Source organism: Phocoena sinus, chromosome 9 (genome assembly GCF_008692025.1).
Source record: "Phocoena sinus isolate mPhoSin1 chromosome 9, mPhoSin1.pri, whole genome shotgun sequence".
Taxonomy (NCBI): Eukaryota; Metazoa; Chordata; class Mammalia; order Artiodactyla; family Phocoenidae; genus Phocoena; species Phocoena sinus.
Genome location: NC_045771.1, coordinates 66,189,785 through 66,208,141, shown reverse-complemented (window position 1 = coordinate 66,208,141; position 18,357 = coordinate 66,189,785). Strand labels below are relative to the sequence as shown.

The 18,357-nt window shown below is 38.3% G+C and overlaps 1 protein-coding gene across 2 annotated transcripts in view; it reads right to left on the bottom strand.

Moving 5' to 3' along the window:
* The window catches only part of SCIN (scinderin), a 79,643-nt gene that overhangs the window by 58,628 nt on the left and 2,658 nt on the right, over window positions 1–18,357 (bottom strand). Inside the window, exons 2-3 of one of the 2 annotated variants that reach the window (XM_032643633.1) lie at window positions 13,686–13,840; window positions 9,772–9,933 (exon numbers count right to left, since the gene is read on the bottom strand). In XM_032643633.1, the coding sequence (XP_032499524.1) occupies window positions 9,772–9,933; window positions 13,686–13,840 (317 nt within the window). The remainder of the gene's footprint in view (window positions 1–9,771; window positions 9,934–13,685; window positions 13,841–18,357) is intronic. The other variant, XM_032643635.1, reaches the window with a different exon arrangement.

The following is an 18,357-nucleotide window of genomic DNA, read 5'->3' as shown; positions in this document are numbered from 1 at the left end:
TTAAATTTGAGCCATTTATATTCCACCACGTGTAGATGATGTGTTTAAGACATCTTATTTTAACAGAGCTGTACAGTGATGAGATGAATGTGTGTAGTACTATTAATAAACTGTGTTAGCCCAACACTTACTCTATTCAGAGGTAGTTGGTTAAGACTATTCACCACTCTGGGCACAAGGAAACTTTGTACTCAATCGGCCCCATGCTTGAAGAACTCTCCTATAATGCAACTTAACCTTTTTTTTAGAGGGCATGGGCTGAAAAAAAGAAATTCTGCATAGAGCTAAAAGATGTCTGAATTGATATGATAGGTTGATATGTATTATTACAACCAGAAAAAGTTTTCATTATAATTTAAATTGTTTTATTTGTAATACTTTAATGGGATTTAGATGAAAAACCTTTTGTAAGTGTGATTTAAGTGTGCTAGACACTGAAAATTGTAGAACAAACATGGTTTCAGAGGCAACTATTTTACCCTCTAAGATCCTAAGGGATTTAACAGCTCAACACTAAATGTCATGTTTGGGGAGGGAGGGAAGGATATAAAAACTCCCTGGAAATATGGAAATATCCATTCAATTTAGAATGAAGTCCACTTAAATTGTGGCTGAAATTTGCTGACGTACATGTTGCCCACAAACATCCTCTAGTAGAAGTTTGTGAAACTATAATTAACGCAATGTACAAACTATTAAAGGAAAACGAAATCACTCTGGATAGTTTGAAAAGCAAAAAATAAGGGAGTAAAGAGAAACTTTTACTGGCAATTAGTTCGGACCACCAAGTAACAAGAAATCAAAACAAATGAGTGATATTCATAGAAACAACCACACTGGGGGCAGACCTAGAGGTTTCTAAAATTTCCTTTAAACTACATGGTCAGAGTTAACAAGTCAAACATCAAAGGGCAGCCAAACCTCATTTGGGGACAGGAAATAAGAGCAGAAATAAAACAATGGTCAATGATGCCTTTGAAGGGAGGCAAGATTAAAGGAGACCCCCAAACAGCCATGTGATGGTAACTCATAACATGGGCAAAGAATTCAGATGGAATTGCTGCTCTTTTGTCCTCTTCTAACTTTTTTATTCTAAATACATCTAAAAGTTTATAAAACGGGTGGGGGCAGACTTCTTTCTCTCCCTTGCTTCTACTGGCTTTATTTTTCCTGTGTTTAGTTTTCCCTTAGATCTAGTTAACCAAATATAGAAGTTCATTCAGATACTCCTGTAGGCTGGAGATTCTCCAAAAACTGCTTAATAGCCACTATGGAGAACAGTATGGAAGTTCCTTAAAAAACTAAAAATAGAACTAACATATGACCCAGCAGTCCCACTACTGGGCATATACCCTAAGAAAACCATAATTCAAAAAGAGTTGTGTACCACAATGTTCACTGCAGCTCTATTTACAATAGCCAGGACATGGAAGCAACCTAAGTGTCCAAGACAGATGAATGGATAAAGAAGATGTGGCACATATATACAATGGAACATTACTCAGCCATAAAAAGAAACGAAATTGAGTTATTTGTAGTGAGTTGGATGAACCTAGAGTCTGTCATACAGAGTGAAGTAAGTCAGAAAGAGAAAAATACCGTATGCTAACACATATATAAGGCATCTAAAAAAAAAAAAAGTTCTGAAGAACCTAGGGGCAGGACAGGAATAAAGACGCAGATGTAGAGAATGAACTTGAGGACACGGGGAGGGGGAAGGGTAAGCTGGGATGAAGTGAGAGAGTGGCATGGACATATATACACTACCAAATGTAAAATAGCTAGCTAGTGGGAAGCAGCTGCATAGCACAGGGAGATCAGCTCGGTGCTTTGTGACCAGCTAGAGGGGTGGGATAGGGAGGGTAGGAGGGAGGGAGACACAAGAGGGAGGAGATATGGGGATATATGTATATGTACAGCTGATTCACTTTGTTATAAAGCAGAAACTAACACACCATTGTAAAGCAATTATACTCCAATAATGGGGTGTGTGTATATGTATGGCTGATTCGCTTTGTTGTAGGGCGGAGGCTAGCACACCATTGTGGAGCAATTGTACTCCAATAAAGATGTTAAAAAAAAAGATGTTAAAAAGTAAAAGATGTTAAAGAAATGATAATGTCTTCTGCAATACTTCTAGGACCTACCTTCTTTTTTTTAAACTTTAAAACATGACTTTTTTTAGTTTTTGATAAACAAATATTTATTTACGTTCTATTTTGTTGTTGTTTAAAGCCAAGCCAACTCAATATCCTTCAATGACATGTATACGTGTTCTAAAAAACATCTCTGACTGAAGGATGTAAGTTGGATGCAGAGGGTGTGTATGGTTACTGAAGGCAGGGCGACCAGAAAGGAAGGAGTTAAATGTGAGGTAGGACAAAGCAGTGGTGATGGAGAAGAGGAGAAGAATACAGGGATTTATAAGGTTAAAGCCTACAGGGTCGGTCAACCATGCCTTTGGATGGGTACTAGAGGACCGGGAATGGGGGAAATGACTTGGACAAATCTAGCTTGGCTGTGGCAGTGATGCCACTTACTGGGAACAGGTGACAGCTTTTGGAGCATTCTTTTTGTAGCAAGAGAAGGTGAAATTGGGTTCTCTGTACTAGTCAAAGTATTTGGCAAATCATATACATTTATTTTTCAAAAATAATTTCTTCCAGCCACAGAAGTAGGTGATTCAACTATTTTTAACTAACTTACTGGTTCTTCGAACATATGATTGTGAATTTCCCAGCACCATTAGACATTTCCCATATTGAAATAGGGACGTTCACTGTACAATATAATAATCTGGGGGTAGAGCTTAAAAAGAACCTACACCAAGACTTCCCTGGCGGTCCAGTGGTTAAGACTCCACATTTCCAATGCAGGGGGCATGGGTTCAATCCCTGGTTGGGGAACTAAGATCCTACATGCCTCACAGCCTGGCCAAAAAAAAAAAACCACCCTACACCACAGGCCCGTCCCAAAACCTTAAAATCAGAATCTTCAGGAGTCAAATCACAGGCATCAGTATTTTTAAAACCTCTTCTAAATGACGCCAGTGTGAAACCATGATTGAGAATTAAAATATAACTGCTAATACCTTGATAGCCGTCTTTCCTAGGGCCCTCATCCATTCTCCAGTTACAGCCTGTGTGTAGCTCCATTCCAGCACTTCTCACATTCTACCTGGTCATACTCTGACTTGTGTATGTGTTTCTGTCTCTCACCACTTCATGGCACCTGGAGGCCAAAGGCTATCCGGTTTTCATCTTTACACTCCAAGCACCCAGCACTTTACACTAAGCACACACTAAATGCCATTCATCCATACTTTTATTACGGGGTAAATATCAGAGATTTAAAATTAGGTTTATCTTTCCCATTATCTTTATTTTGTGGCCTGAAGGCTCTTCCCAGTAAATCTAGTGGGATGCATTACTTTGGAGTAAGGACAAATTTATCCAGAACAAAGAAGATATTGCTCAGCTCTCAGTTTTAAAATAAGCCTTCTTAAGTCATAGTAGAGACAAAAGTCTGAAAGACAACATAGTTTTAATTTAAAAGAACCTTGATTTTCCTAGAGTTAAGTGTTCTGCAGGGGAGGATTGAGGATGTGGTCTAGGAAGTTGGTTTTGCATATCGAGAGCCACAGTCTTGGCCTCAGGGGCCAGAGTGTATTGAAGAAACCACGGAGAAGGCAACAGTGTAAAATGGTATAAGCCTAGTTTGTCTGATCCAAGAAAAGTAGGTGATTACAAGGGAACCAGGAAACTTGATCAGGTGCAATCAATTTTTGAGAAGAGCTCGGTAAATGTCTACTCCTACTTATCTGTCATACATTCATCCATGATCCCAAGCATTAGAGCAGAAACAACTCTGGTCAGTGTCCAGGCAGTTGGACCAAAGGGTACTGGTAACCTTTTGGATATACTGTCCCCACAACTCCAGTGTGGCATGGGAAAAACTAAGTAGAGTTCCTGAGGGCAGATGCAGTAGTGGCTGATAGAACCAGAAAGGGTCTTGCAGCAGATATGTGGGCATCTCAGAAGACCAAAATGAGGCCATGAATATTTTCCAGCAAGTGTGTTAGGACAGAGGCCAAAGCCCAGAGCTCAAGATTCAATGCAATAGTGATGCCTCAATGAAGCTTAGAGAGGAGGGAGGCTGAAGACTGAAAACCAGACTCATGCTTCCATTCTCAACCCTGTCCCCTATCCCAGGCAATAATATTACATATGCATCCTCTGGGATGGGGAAGAGGGTGGGTGGGATAATCTGATTTTCTTTAATGACAAACAAAATTCACCTTAATAAGGCAAGACACTTTTAACCTTCCTGTGGAAATAGAAGGTTTACAATAAAACAAGGTTGAGTTATAGATTGAAAAAAAAATTGCATCTCTATACACATGACTGTATTTGAGACTGTGTGCTTTAAGCTGGACAGATAGACATTTGTTGAAATGTTTGCTGAGTGACTGTAAGTTCTGGGCCATAGACCAGGAACAAAGAGAGTAAGTGAGGCTAATAAGTGAATGCGCAGGCAGTGTGGAAAGTGCTGAGAGGCAAGTCTCAGCATGGTGGTAGGAAAGTTAAGAGCATGCCCAACTCTACAAGGTGTGACATGGGACAGGACAAGGGGGAGAGGGGAATTAGTGAACACATTATAAAGAAGGCAATCTGAGTTGAATTTGAGGGTGAGATGATATTGGATGCTCGGCAGAGAAAGGTGAGTAGAAGAGGGGAGTATTCTAAGCAAAGGAAACCTGCAAAAAAGCAAAAGCATGGCGACTTGAGGGAAAGTGTAAGGCACAGGGTCCTGAGACAGTACTGTGATGATGAAGAGGACGGGAAGCATTCAAGGGACACTTAGAAGGAAAAATAGACTGAATGTGATTGATTGCATGCGCAGCACTTGGGAGAAGTTGTCAGGATGTCTCCTGGATCTGGGGTTTGAGGGCCTGAGTGAGCAGTGGTTCTATTCACAAGAAAAGGACAAGAGGAGAAATCATTTTGGAATGAGAGGGTGAAACTGATGAGCTCTGTTTTTCGATTTATCAAGTCTGAGGTTCTCATGATATACACAAGCTGAAATATCTCGGAGGCAATCTGAAATACTGACAGAGAGCTCACACAAGAGGTCTGAGCTGGACTATAATGCTGAGATTTACTAGGGGGTGAGCAGTTGAAGCTCTGGGTAAGGATGAGTTTGCTCAGGAAGAATGTATAAAGAAAAGACAATGATCAAAAGTAGAATCCTTAAAAAAGCAACAACTTGTGGTGGTGGGCAGACCATGTGAACAATGAGAAAGGGTGGCTTGAAAGGGAGGAGAAACAGGAAGCCAGGGAAGAAGTGAGACTGAAGGAAAAGGGAAAGTCAAGTGTCAACTGAGCACAGGGGCAAGTGGAAAATGATCAGTGGCCACTGGATTTAGCAGATGCTAAATCAGAAGATGCTCATCGGAAGAAGAGTTTCAAAGAAATGGTGGTAGTGAAAGTCAGAAGACGTGGGTTGAAGGCCAACTGGTCAATGAGGAAGTGTAAGCTGCTTTTTCAAAGCAGCATGACTGACTATGAGAGAGGGCGGGATAGATTACAAATAGCTAAGGCAGTAGGGCAATGCTGCATAACTGACCAAACAAGTTAACAAGGAAACAGAACATGCAGAACACCACAATTAAAAACTCACCACAGGTTCCTATTCCTGTGAAACATAATTCTCCACTAGTGGCTGGCTCTGACATGTATTTCTAAAAGAGTTAACGCCATATCCCAAACTCTAAGAATATGGGCTCTTTTCATTATCATTCACTTCTGGGGTTACTGATGCTTTGTTGAAATATTGAGATGTAATTTTATTAATTTCTATATATTCCTCATATCTTTAAAAATAGTGGAAAGTAATGATTTATAAATTCACCAACATTAAAATATATATTTCAAAAGCATTTTCCAACAATTCAGTAAATTCCAAATTGCTGAAGTCTAGCCACATCCCATATTATTTTCTGAAAATACACTGAATATAAGACAACTTATCCAAATCATCCTCTTAGATGTTGATGTTGTAATTAAATGAATAATTTTACAATCTCATGCTTTAGGTTGAAAAGGTTATGCTGTCATGTCTAGAGAATATTTACTGTGGTCTAAAATCCTACCACAGTAAATGTTTCTAAGGTATATGGCACATCACCTTAATACCAGTGATTGTTTATCATAAAAGGCTCACTTCCCTCAAACACAATCAAGATATGGGATTTAGGTTATATCCATAACCTTAGTGTTGGCCAGCTGGCTTTAGTTTGGTGACAGCTCTAGAGGTTCAACCTATCTTTTTCATACCTGGGTAATAAAACAAGATTGAAGGGATGGCATTGGCTTCCCTTTGTGCCCACTAAAGTAGAAAGTGGTCATGAAATAATTAACTCAGTAACTGTTATAAAAATACTATGATAAAGAAAATGTTGATTCCCTTCTTGGTTTACTGTGACACACCCTAAAAATAAAGTTCCCAAGGTAACTGCAAGATCTTATCACCTTTTAGAAACTTTTGGCGACATAACAACTGGTTAAAGGTTAATTACACAAACACAGATCATGTGGGTATTTGTTCTAAAGTACTTAGGAATCCAGGACTTGATTCTTACTAGAATATCCCTGTGAGGTGTGGGAAAGTTCCACAACATAAGAGAAAATCAGCTTCAAGTATCTCTGCAACAAAATCATTCCAAATGTCTCTAACCAACCATGAGAGCAGGAGATAACTTGAAATTCATTAAAGAAAATTAACTACATAAAATAAAGAAAATTTACTATTAAACAGGTGAATGTCCTCGAATCTTATTATAGAGACTGTCCCTATTACATGAGGCTGGATTTGTGGGGACTACTTCTATGCGCAGATATTACCTATGGGAAGAGAGCGTATGTTACTAGAGCTAGAATTGGTCTATCACAGCATTCAACTACCTAGCCCACTGTGGAAACTCAATACTTGTTCAACAAAATAATAAATAATTTCATTAACAACACTACTTTCGGTAGATTCTAAGCCATATTAGACATAATCAATTCTGAATTCAGCAGATTCTGAAACTATTGCAAGACACTCTGTTGTAGAGGCACATCATCTTCTATACTGCCAAGTTCACTCAGTGGAATGAAAAGGATGTGACAGAAACAGAAACACCCAGGTCCTATCCCAGATCACCATTCAACCTGCATTAATGCAAGTGACTTCCTCACACCTTCTAAGGCATTTCTTCCTCTTGTGAAACTGGGATGGTGACTGCGATTTCCAGATATGACTGTGTGTCAGATGGGACTGAACTAGAGTCGGCTAACATCAGCAGTGTCATTAGAAACCACAGTTAAGATGAAAAAAAAAGAAGGAAAAAGAAATAAGGAAGTTAAGGCTCCAAGAGGTTAATGACTAGCTCAGGACCAAAGAGCAGAGAGTTGGAAAGCTCAGTTGGATACTATTCATGACAAAGAGATTATTGCATTTGTAGAGCAATTACATTACACATAAAATACTTTTTTAGAAAAGAAACATTTTCAAGTAATGGCAGTGATGAATTACATTATCAGTGGGAAGTAGATAGGGGCCTCAAAGCTCATCTAATCAAATACCCGACTTTTATAGATGAGAACCTGAGATTACACTAAACTCGGATGAAAACTGAGGTCCACTTTCTCCATGAACAATACCACCTTACATGTAAAATACTTTACAAATTATAAAGGGATAAAGGGCTATAAAATGTAAGTAGTTGAGGGAGACAATTATTGTGCATTGGCTTTGAGAGATTCTGAGTGCCGTTTTTGGAAATGCATGGTTTAATATACCTGATCATCTATTTGTATAAATTGTGGTTTTGGTTGCAGAGGAATGGAGAGAGAGACTAGTATCTGTTTTCTGCCTAGACCTGAAGGTTAGGACTTAAGCCTGGATAGGGGAACAGGTTAGCATCTAAGGTTGAAAAGGATATTTCCATGAAATTCACTGTGAGATACAGGGCAAGAGTACTGCCATTTTGGGTGCAGACATCTAAGTGTGACACTGGGAATTGTACTTTGGGCATTAATATCATAATTTCAACTGTGCACACAGCTGGTATAATCCAAGACAGTCGAATTATACATTAGCAGTAATAAAACTAGAGGTGTATCCTAACTTAGAGAACCCAAAGAAGTTTATAATTTGCATCATTTTCCAAACTATCTATAACCTTAGCATATTTAATCTCTATGCTGTTGCCAGATTAATATTGCTCAAACTGAACTTTGTGTAGCTGCATTTTTAAAATCCTCAGTGTCCCCTCTATATATATATGAAATAAACTTGTCTGGCCTCTGTCTGATGCTCTTCCCCAAAATACTGCCCAAGGAGAGGCAGTAAAGCAAAAGGCTTAGGTGGGAATCAGACATATGTAGGGTCTAATCCTGGCCTCATTATTTACTGGCTGTGCCACCTTGAGCAAGTTCTATAGACAGTCCAAGCCTCATGCTAACTGAAGCAATAAGTCCCTGAACAATGCTTGACCTAGAAATGTTATGGATGATGATGGGAATGCTGATGTATGTGGTGTGATGAGAATTACGATCCCTAGAAGAAAAAGGACAACATAAACGTGCTCTGTGCTTCTTGCCTTCTTTGCCTTTGCACGTGGGTTTTCAGTGGCAGGGAATACTTTTTTAGGTTTTTTAAAACCTTACAAAGTTTTAAAGACACAACTCAAATCCTGCCTACTAGAGTCTAGAACAAGACCTTGCAATAATACTTCTTTGTCATGATAATAATGAAAAGTATTCCTGACATTAAAGAGGCCTCTTTTCCTGGATGAAAAGTTAGATATTGCCCATCCAACTAAGATGATACTTGACATTTGTACTTGTGCCTTTTCTTTTAATAATTCTGAGAAAATTAAAAAGTGTGAAATAGGGACTTCCCTGGTGGCGCAGTGGATAAGAATCCACCTGCCAATGCAGGAGACATGGGTTCCATCCCTGGTCGGGGAACAAAGATCCCACATGCTGCAGGGCAACTAAGCCTATGCACCACAACTACTGAGCCTGCGCTCTAGAGCCCGAGTGCCACAACTACTGAAGCCCATGCGCCTAGAGCCCGTGCTCCGCAACAAGAGAAGCCACCACAATGAGACGCCGACGCACTGCAACAAGGAGTAGCCCTGGCTGCCTGCAACTAGAGAAAGCCTGCGTGCAGCAACGAAAACCCAACACAGCCAAAAATAAATAAAATTAAATCTTAAAAAAAAAAAAGTGTGAAATAGTATTATGTGTGTGGATGTAAGGGATATATTAATATTTGTTAAAATAGTTTCCCAAAACTCTCCAGGCAGGCTGTTTAGACTAATCCTATGTCAATTTTAAATTCTAGAATCTTTGCTTCCTGGGGGAATCAATTTCCCCCTCAAGCAATGTTTTCCCACACACACTTAGGGACAAAAATAATTAGAGGAAGCTCTGTTCAAGAAGGGGAAATATATTAAAAATTTCAATTTCTGTTCTATGGTAGGAAGAACTAAATCACTACTCCATTCTAAACCTGTCAAAGAAAATAAAAACTTTGAAGTCCTGCTTTATGTGTCATTTCAATACTTGCCAATTAGTCATATGATATCATTGCATCTCACATAAACATGACCTTTTCCTAAGTGTGTAGAAAAAGTGATTATCTTCCATGACACATACATCTGATTTGATCTGAAGACAATTTACTTTCCTCTAGACATCTCCATGTGTGTATAAAACTTACAGTGCCAAGGTCAATGATGAAGCAGTCACCCTTGTTGAAACTGTCCCAGCTTAGGGGAACTTCTGTGGCCCTGACCACTCTCCGACCTTTCACATGCAGGAGCCTCTGAGTGGTCAAGTCATTTGTGAGAACATGATTGAGTCCAGACGCCACACCTCCAGCCTGATCAGTGGAAGGAAGACAGAAAACAAACAAACAAAAAAGGATGAGGCTTCGAACTAGACACAGCAGCTTAGAAAACCTCAGGTGTTGGTGCCAAGCTGCCTGTTAAGCCAAGATAAAATACTCACTTAAGTGCATGTGAAAAATTAAATATGCAGAAGAGAATTTCCTGGCGAATCAACAGGTTTTTGTTTTGTTTTGTTTTAGGCTCTTTGTCCTTCCTATTTTAACCATTCAGTTTAATACTGCAAATATTTACTGAAAACCTTCCATGCATAAAACCTGCTACATAAACAGAAAAGAGCTGTAGCTCTTGTCCTCTGGGAACTAATGGTTCTCAAACCATTGAGTGAGAAGGTAGACAAGGATTTCAGAAAAAAAGGTGACAGGAGGTTAACAGAGATTCAGAGGTCAGAAGTACAGACGAGGAGCGCCTAGAGAATCAGGCAGCCCAAAACTCCCACGGTCACAGCCTCAGGTCAGAGAAGGGAACTGAGTGCTGGCCAGGTATGGGCTGCTCCTAATTTTGGTCCTTGTTTTTTTTACATTAAAAAATCACCTGTTTTATTTATTTAGATAAAGAGTGTATACAAAATATGCCAGGCCTAAGTATTTATACTCTAAATCTGGTTGCACATCCCCAACCAAAACAAAATGAAAATCAAAGTACAACCACACTGAATTAAGAAATGCTGAAGAAAAACAGATTGACTGAATCAAGCACATCTTCTTGCACCATTTGAAATCAGCTTTTCCCTTTTTCATTCTTTTCCCGAATTAAATGTTAAGGACAATAATCTTTATTTACTTCCATAATTAACTATGAGGTAACGTGCAGAATAAAGGTGTAGTGTAAATAAAACTGTTATTTATTGATCAAAAGCCTCCCCGATAATATGGTAAGAAAATTAGCAGTATAAGAAGCCTATAAAATAATCCAACTTTCAAATTTATTACATCAACATTATACAGTAAATCCAAAGAAAGAAGTGAAGCTTCTGGGCTTCCCTAGCGGCACAGTGGTTGAGAGTCCGCCTGCCAATGCAGGGGACGCGGGTTCGGGCCCTGGTCCGGGAGGGTCCCACATGCCGCGGAGCGGCTGGGCCCGTGAGCCATGGCCGTTGAGCCTGCGCGTCCGGAGCCTGTGCTCCGCAACGGGAGAGGCCACAACAGTGAGAGACCCGCGTACAGAAAAAAAAAAGAAGTGAAGCTTCATATGAAATCAACAGCGCATTCTTTAAATTTCCATTGACTTTAGACTTCTCCCCTTCTCCAAAAGGCCCTCATGAATAAAAAGGTTTTGTTAGTATATGCTAAATGTTGACTTCCAGACAATTACAACCACAAGCTTTTACAAATATATAGTAATTTCCCACTTCATAATTTTAAAAAGATTGCCGTATTTCTTGACTGCACAAAGTATTATACAATAAAAATAAATTCAAGTTTTTCACCTACATATTACTATGCTTGGCCACCTTAATTTTTTAAATAAGAGGTACAGTGCAATCTGATAAAAAAATAGCATAAGAACACTGTGTTCTGTAAAATAGTTATAAAATATAGAGTTGACTTAGACTGAGAATACATATATAACATTTAGGATAATTTCATATGGTGAACTATCAGAGTATATATAGTCTGTGAACATTTAATAGTATTTTAAAAATTAATTTTGACTCTAATATTTGATGCCAAAAATGCACAAAAGAAAAACTTTTGTTTCATACATGTCTGTATCAGACAGTAATTCTTCTGTGAATACTGTTTGAATGACCCCTGGAAACTCCCAGCCTCTTTCTACCTATTCTACAGAATGAAAGCAAGGTGGATGATCCTCTAAATCAAGGGCACCATAAATACAGTTTTACTGGCTGACAGATGTCTGATTGTTGCTATTTATAATCATGATTGGGGCTGGGTCTTGTTCAGCTTGGGAAAGGTGCTTAGCCAGAGATTTAATATAAGGAAGTAGTAGTAAGTAATTATTTATTTTTTATTTTATTTTATTTTATTATTTATTTTTTGCTGTGTTGGGTCTTCATTGCTGCACGCAGTCTTTCTCTAGTTGCGGTGGGCGGAGGCTACTCTTCGTTGCGGTGCACGGGCTTCTCATCGCAGTGGCTTCTCTTGTTGTGGAGCACGGGCTCTAGGCACACGGGCTTCAGTAGTTGTGGCTCACGGGGTTGGTAGTTGTGGCTCGCGGGCTCTAGAGCTCAGGCTCAGTAGTTGTGGCGCACGGGCCCAGCTGCTCCGTGGCACGTGGGATCTTCCCGGACCGGGGCTTGAACCCGTGTCCCCTGCATTGGTAGGCAGACTCTCAACCACTGCGCCACCAGGGAAGCCCAACATACGTATTTTTATTATTTAATTTAATCCTTAATCCGTACAACACCTTCACAAGAAAGCTGTTGTTACATCCATTGCACACTTGAGGAAACTGAACACAGAAAGCTTATGTAGTTGCCCTGAGGCAAACAAGCCACTTGTGGCAGAAATGGGTTTATATCCAGGATGATGGCACAGTACATGCTTCTAGTAACTACAAGCCCCAGCTTATTCAAAATCTTGGGTTCACTGACATACGAGATGTTTCAGGATCATTTCACATAAAAGTAACTCATGAATTAAATAAAATAAGAGGTAATAGTTTCATATTTAATAGTTTCTAGCCTAGAGTAAAAAAATGATTTCAAGAGAGAGAAGAGAACTTTTAAGTGTTTTGTCCTGATCCCAATGGCATCACAAAATATTCAACTAAGGCTCTGATCAGGAAAAAGAAGAAATAAACTGGGGCATCATAGTAGGCAAATTTAGTATATATTCAGAATTCTAGTTTAGTTCTGAGGTTTTAGGTCTTCACTGGGCTAATATGGCAGACGGGTGGGGTGGTACGGTCTGCAGAACACCTGTTGGAGACGTTTGATTTTGAGAAAGATTGTTTCTGGTGTGTTTGTCTAAAGAAGGTGTTTCTCACACTTTAACTGAACATTCTTGGAAGCAGGGGGGATAGTGAAGGATGGCCAGTCTGCAAGCGTCACTGAGAGAATTCCAGGAAAAGCTATCCTTTGCTGAAGGTCGCCTTAAAGCACAGACTATTTAATTATTTGGGATTTTGTTTGTTTGTTTGTCTGTTTCAGAAGTAAAACCATTTGATGATTATTGTTTCAGGCCAAAACACATAAATTCTATGTGTGTGTATGGGGGGGGTGCGTATGCCAGTGTATGCATAGGAGTTTGTGAGGCTCAACCACACATATGTTCAACTCAGTGGTTTCATTTGTATCATTTCCAAGATCATACTACACTATTTGGGAAATGTGTGTAGTTCTTTGTATTAACTGAAGTTATAATTGTTATAAATACTGTACTAATATATTCCAGAACAACTGAAATTCCCAAGTTGTGGATTATTTGCAGCAAATTAAGTGATTCTTTCGAATAGCAAAAATGAAAACTATTAATGCCCAAGTTGCCCATATTTACTTAGCATCATTAAAAATTAACCTATCAAATGAAATTAAGTCAGAATATTTCACACATTATACCATATATTCCACAAACATTTATCAAGCACCTATTATGGGTCTCAAGAGTACTGGGGATATATCAGTGAACAAAACAGATTAAAACAAAAACAAAACAAAACAAAAAACCCTGCCCTCAATGAACTTTCATTCTATGAAGATATGAGGCGTGGATGGATAGGAAAAGACGAGGGGGTCATAAAACAGTTTGAGAGAGGTGTTCACCTTGTATTTCAGACCTCCTTTGAAGTAGCCAACAAAATCCATAGACTCATAGCCTTGAAGTTCTCTATTCTGCACAGGCTTGCCACCCAGATAGTCATCCATCTGAACGGTAAAGATGGCAGCTGCTGCGCTTTCATCTTGAGTGCACTCCTTTCCTGAAACGGCCAATGACAGCACCTCATTTATCAAGCAAGAAACAGGATTAAGGCAGAACTTCTGATAAGAAAACACTCAGAAATTTTCTTTGAATTATATGCCAATACAATAAATTTATGCATAAATTGTTCATCTTCAACAGAACAATCAGCAGAAATGGTATAATATAAAATACTATTTTAATAACTAAAAGAATTGTTTTGTTCTCACTTTCCAATTCTTTTATTTTTAATTTTAAAAGAAACGCCGCTGTCAGACTATGTTCGGGAAGATATAATAATATATTCCAGTAGGATTCACATTCATTTGGTATAGTCAGTGATAAGGCTATGAAAACATTTTTCAGTTGTTTTAGCCTTTCTCAGAATTAATCTCCAGGCTTCCAAAATGTCAATATGTTAATATTTGTAAGGAATACAAACATCATGGGCCAGAGCTAAACAACACTTTGAGAATGGGAAAATGGATGTAACTTGACTTTACCACTGTTTTTGAGTACATTTGTCCCCACTTCACTATCTTATTGGCATAAGATAATATTCTCAGAAGGAAAAGGGAGGGTAAAGGAACCAGAATGCTAACATCTTTTGAATGTTAACGTATGCAGTATTACCCCGGGAATTTAACACACAACACACAGTTAATTTTCATAATTCTAATGCAGATCCCATCCAGGCAACCTCACTGAGGTCCAAACACCAATTCTTAAACCCAGTGTCTTCGATGTACACAAAGATCAGAGCCAGGACTGCCCTGATGGGACCTCAAAATTTATAAAAGACATTTAAAAACTTCCACTACTTAAGCTGTGTGAAAATCATTAATGATTCTAGAAATAAAAATAATAGCTAACATTTATACCTTTATAGCACCCTTGCTATGGGCCAAGCACTACGCTAGTGTTTTACACTGATAATCTGATTTAATCTTCAAGTGACCCAATGTAGCAGAAACCATTTTCTACCCTGTTACAGCAGAGGACACGGAGGCTTAGAGAGACCAAGTAATTTCCCTGAGGTCATAAAGTTGACCTTTGATAGAACATGACCCAGAGGCAGGTGTCTGTGACTCTGAAGCACAGGCTCTTAGAAATTACAATACTAGTAGATATTTTTTATACTCAGACTCTCATTACCAGTAAAATTTTGAGGTGATTGGGGAATGTTATTTTCCTCCATGGATAACTGACGTATAAATGTTCAGAAGCTGTAACAATATTATAGTTCAACTGGAACCCCAACTAAGAGTATTCATGAAAGTTGGAGAAAGGGAGTCAGTCAGGTATATTAAAGAAAGAATTGGGGGCTTCCCTGGTGGCTCAGTGGTTGGGAGTCCGCCTGTCGATGCAGGGGGCGCGGGTTCGTGCCCCGGTCTGGGAGGATCCCGCGTGCCACGGAGCGGCTGCGACCGTGAGCCATGGCCGCTGAGCCTGCGCATCCAGAGCCTGTGCTCCGCGGCGGGAGAGGCCACAGCGGTGAGAGGCCCGCGTACCACCAAAAAAAAAAAAAAAAAAAAAAAAGAAAGAATTGGATTTATTTACAACTCCTCTCACTCTCAAAGGGGACCTGTGTAGTAAGTGTCTTCTCAGAAAAAAAATTTAGTAGCTAGAAGAGTATTTGACATGATATCAATTTTGTGAACTTGTTGTGGTCAAAGAAAATTACTTAACACATAAAAAACACATGCAGTTTTGCAGTCTGAAAGGGCCTAGTATCATTCTTCTGTCCACTTTCCCATCCATAAATTAGATTACTAATAAGGGCATAGATGTAGATTTGTACAGAGAGACTTTAAGAAGGAAACTTAAATCAAGGTTAATATGAAAGGTGTTGAGGATGATGTATTTGATATAAATATTCTTACCTGAGTACCAGTTGAAACCGTAATCTCTTTAGGTAGATGAAAATGGGCGGGCATGCGACTAATGAATGAACTAGAAGTAAGTTAGTTAAATTATGCTGTCATTTGTTGATGCTTACGCACTGTGCAAGGCCAGGGAATGTCAGTATGAATAAACCAGAGTCTTCTAAAGAGGCTGTCTTAATGAAGCCAATACTAGCCAATACTAGCCTTTGAAAATGAAGCTTAATGAAGCCAATACTAGCCTTTGAAAATGAAAACTAAAATCAAATTCAGTTATATTATGATGAAATTCTAATAAGTGTTCAAAAACTTACAAATGTTCTGAATGAGTATGCTTATGACTTCATTTATTTTCCCTATGCTAATTTTCCCAATGCCTTCCATGTTATGTTGTTTTGTGTTATGTTATTTTATACTATGTTATATTATATTTGTAAATATGCTGTAAACTTCCTAAAATTGTTTTGGGGATGTGATTTTATATATAAAGCATAAATAAAAAGAGAGGTTTAATGACTAAGTTAACTGAACAACCATTCATGATAAAAAAAAAAAACTCTTGCCATGTTAGGAACACAGGGGAAAATCCCCAACTTGATAAACAGCATCTTCAAAACACATACAGCTAACATAAATTCTTAATGATCAAAGACTGAATCCTTTCTCCCAAAGATGGGGAACAAGGCAAGTACTCCTACTCAACATAACACAGGAAGTTTTAATGACTGAAAAAGGTAGGAAAAAGAAATAAAAAACATACAGATTGGAAAGGAAGAAAAAAATGTGTCTATTTAGAGATGACAGGATGGCCTACATAGAAAATTCTATGGAATCTACCAAAATAAACCTCTTCAGAAAAAGTGCATTCAGCAAGATAGCACGATGAAGATTAATCAATAATAAAAAGCAGTCTCATTTTTATATAGAAGCAACGAACATGCAAAAGTGAAATTAAAAGCACAATACCATTTACAGTCACTTCAACGAAACTGAAATACTCAGATACATATTTAACAAAACAGGTACATGATCTACATGCTAAAAACTATAAAATGGTAATAAAAAATCAGACCTTAATAAATATAAAGACAGTATTCATGGAATGTGAGACTTGTAATGTAATAAATATGTCAATTTCCCCCAAACTGATCTATAGGTTTAATTCTATTCCTATCAAAATCATATTGAGGTTTATTACAGATTATATGAGTCAGTTTGTTATAAAATTAGTGTGGAAAGGCACAGGCCCTAGAATAGCTAAAACAACCTTGACAAAGAAAAATAAGGTAAGAATACTAATTCTATCTGATATTAAGGTTTACTATACAGTCAGAGTAATTAAGTAAGACAGTGTGTTATTGGTGGAAGACACCAATTGGTATAGACACACAGATCAATAGACCAAGTTTCCTTCAATGTAAAATTTTGTAAAACTTTAGTATGTACAGTTTAGTATACTACAGTATATTAAAGTATAAAAGTACAGTACAGCACAAAATGCCACAACCAGGATATTGACATTGATACAATCCACTTACCTTTTTTATATTTTCCCAAGTTTACTTGAACTCATCTGTGTGTATTTGTACATTTAGTTATATACAATTTTATCACATAGGTAAATTTATATATCCACCATCATAGTCAAGATACTGCATAGTTCCATCACCAAAAAATCCCTTATGTTGCCTTTTTATAACTACACCCACCTCCCACCTGAATCCCCCTCCCCTACGTCATCTCTAACCTCTGGTGACAATAAATCTAAAATTTAGTCATTTCCAAATGTTATATAAATGGAATCATATAGCATGAGACCTTCTGGCATTTTGTTTTTCACATGGCATAATTCCCTAAGGGATTCATCTGAGTTGTGTTTATCAACAGTTTGTTCCCTTTTGTTGCTGAGTAGTCTTCCTTGGTATAGATGTGCCACTTGTTTAACCAGTCACCTGTTGACAGATATGTGGGCTGATTCAAGTTTTTGTCTATTCAAATAAAGCTGTTATGACACGCATGTACATGTATACTGCATGAATATAAAACTTCATTTCTCTGGATTAAATGCCCATGAATGCGACTGCTGGATCACATGGTAGTGGCGTGTACAGTTTTGTAAGAAACCGCCAGACTCTTTTCCATAACGGTTGTACGTTTTATATTCTCCTCTACCTCAAGCAATGTACAAAACTCCAGTTTCTCAGCATTCTCTCCAGCCCTTGTATATTATAAGCTCCTTGTATTGTACATTGTATATTGTAACCCAACTTTTTGGATCCCCATGCCTTACAAAGAGCCCAGCACAGATAGATGTATTTAAACTGCTAGGTACAAAGCTGAAATGTTTTTTTCAGGAAGGACCGATGCAACAACTTCTAAGTTACATGCAACAAATTCCTACTTTCTAAAAGAAACAAAAAATAAATTTAAAAAATGAAATAATCTGAGATATGCAAAGGTACTATGGAAAGACACTAAGGGAGAGACCAGAAAAGATGACTCTTCCTCTGTTCCCCCGTTCTGTGTCCCACTTCTTCCTGTTTCCCCTTTCTTCCTCTTACTTGGCGGGTTTCTTCATTTCTACACCAGCCACCTTTTTTTTTATCCCAGGCTGATTTTAACTCTACTCTCTTTCATCTTCCTTCCAACTGAC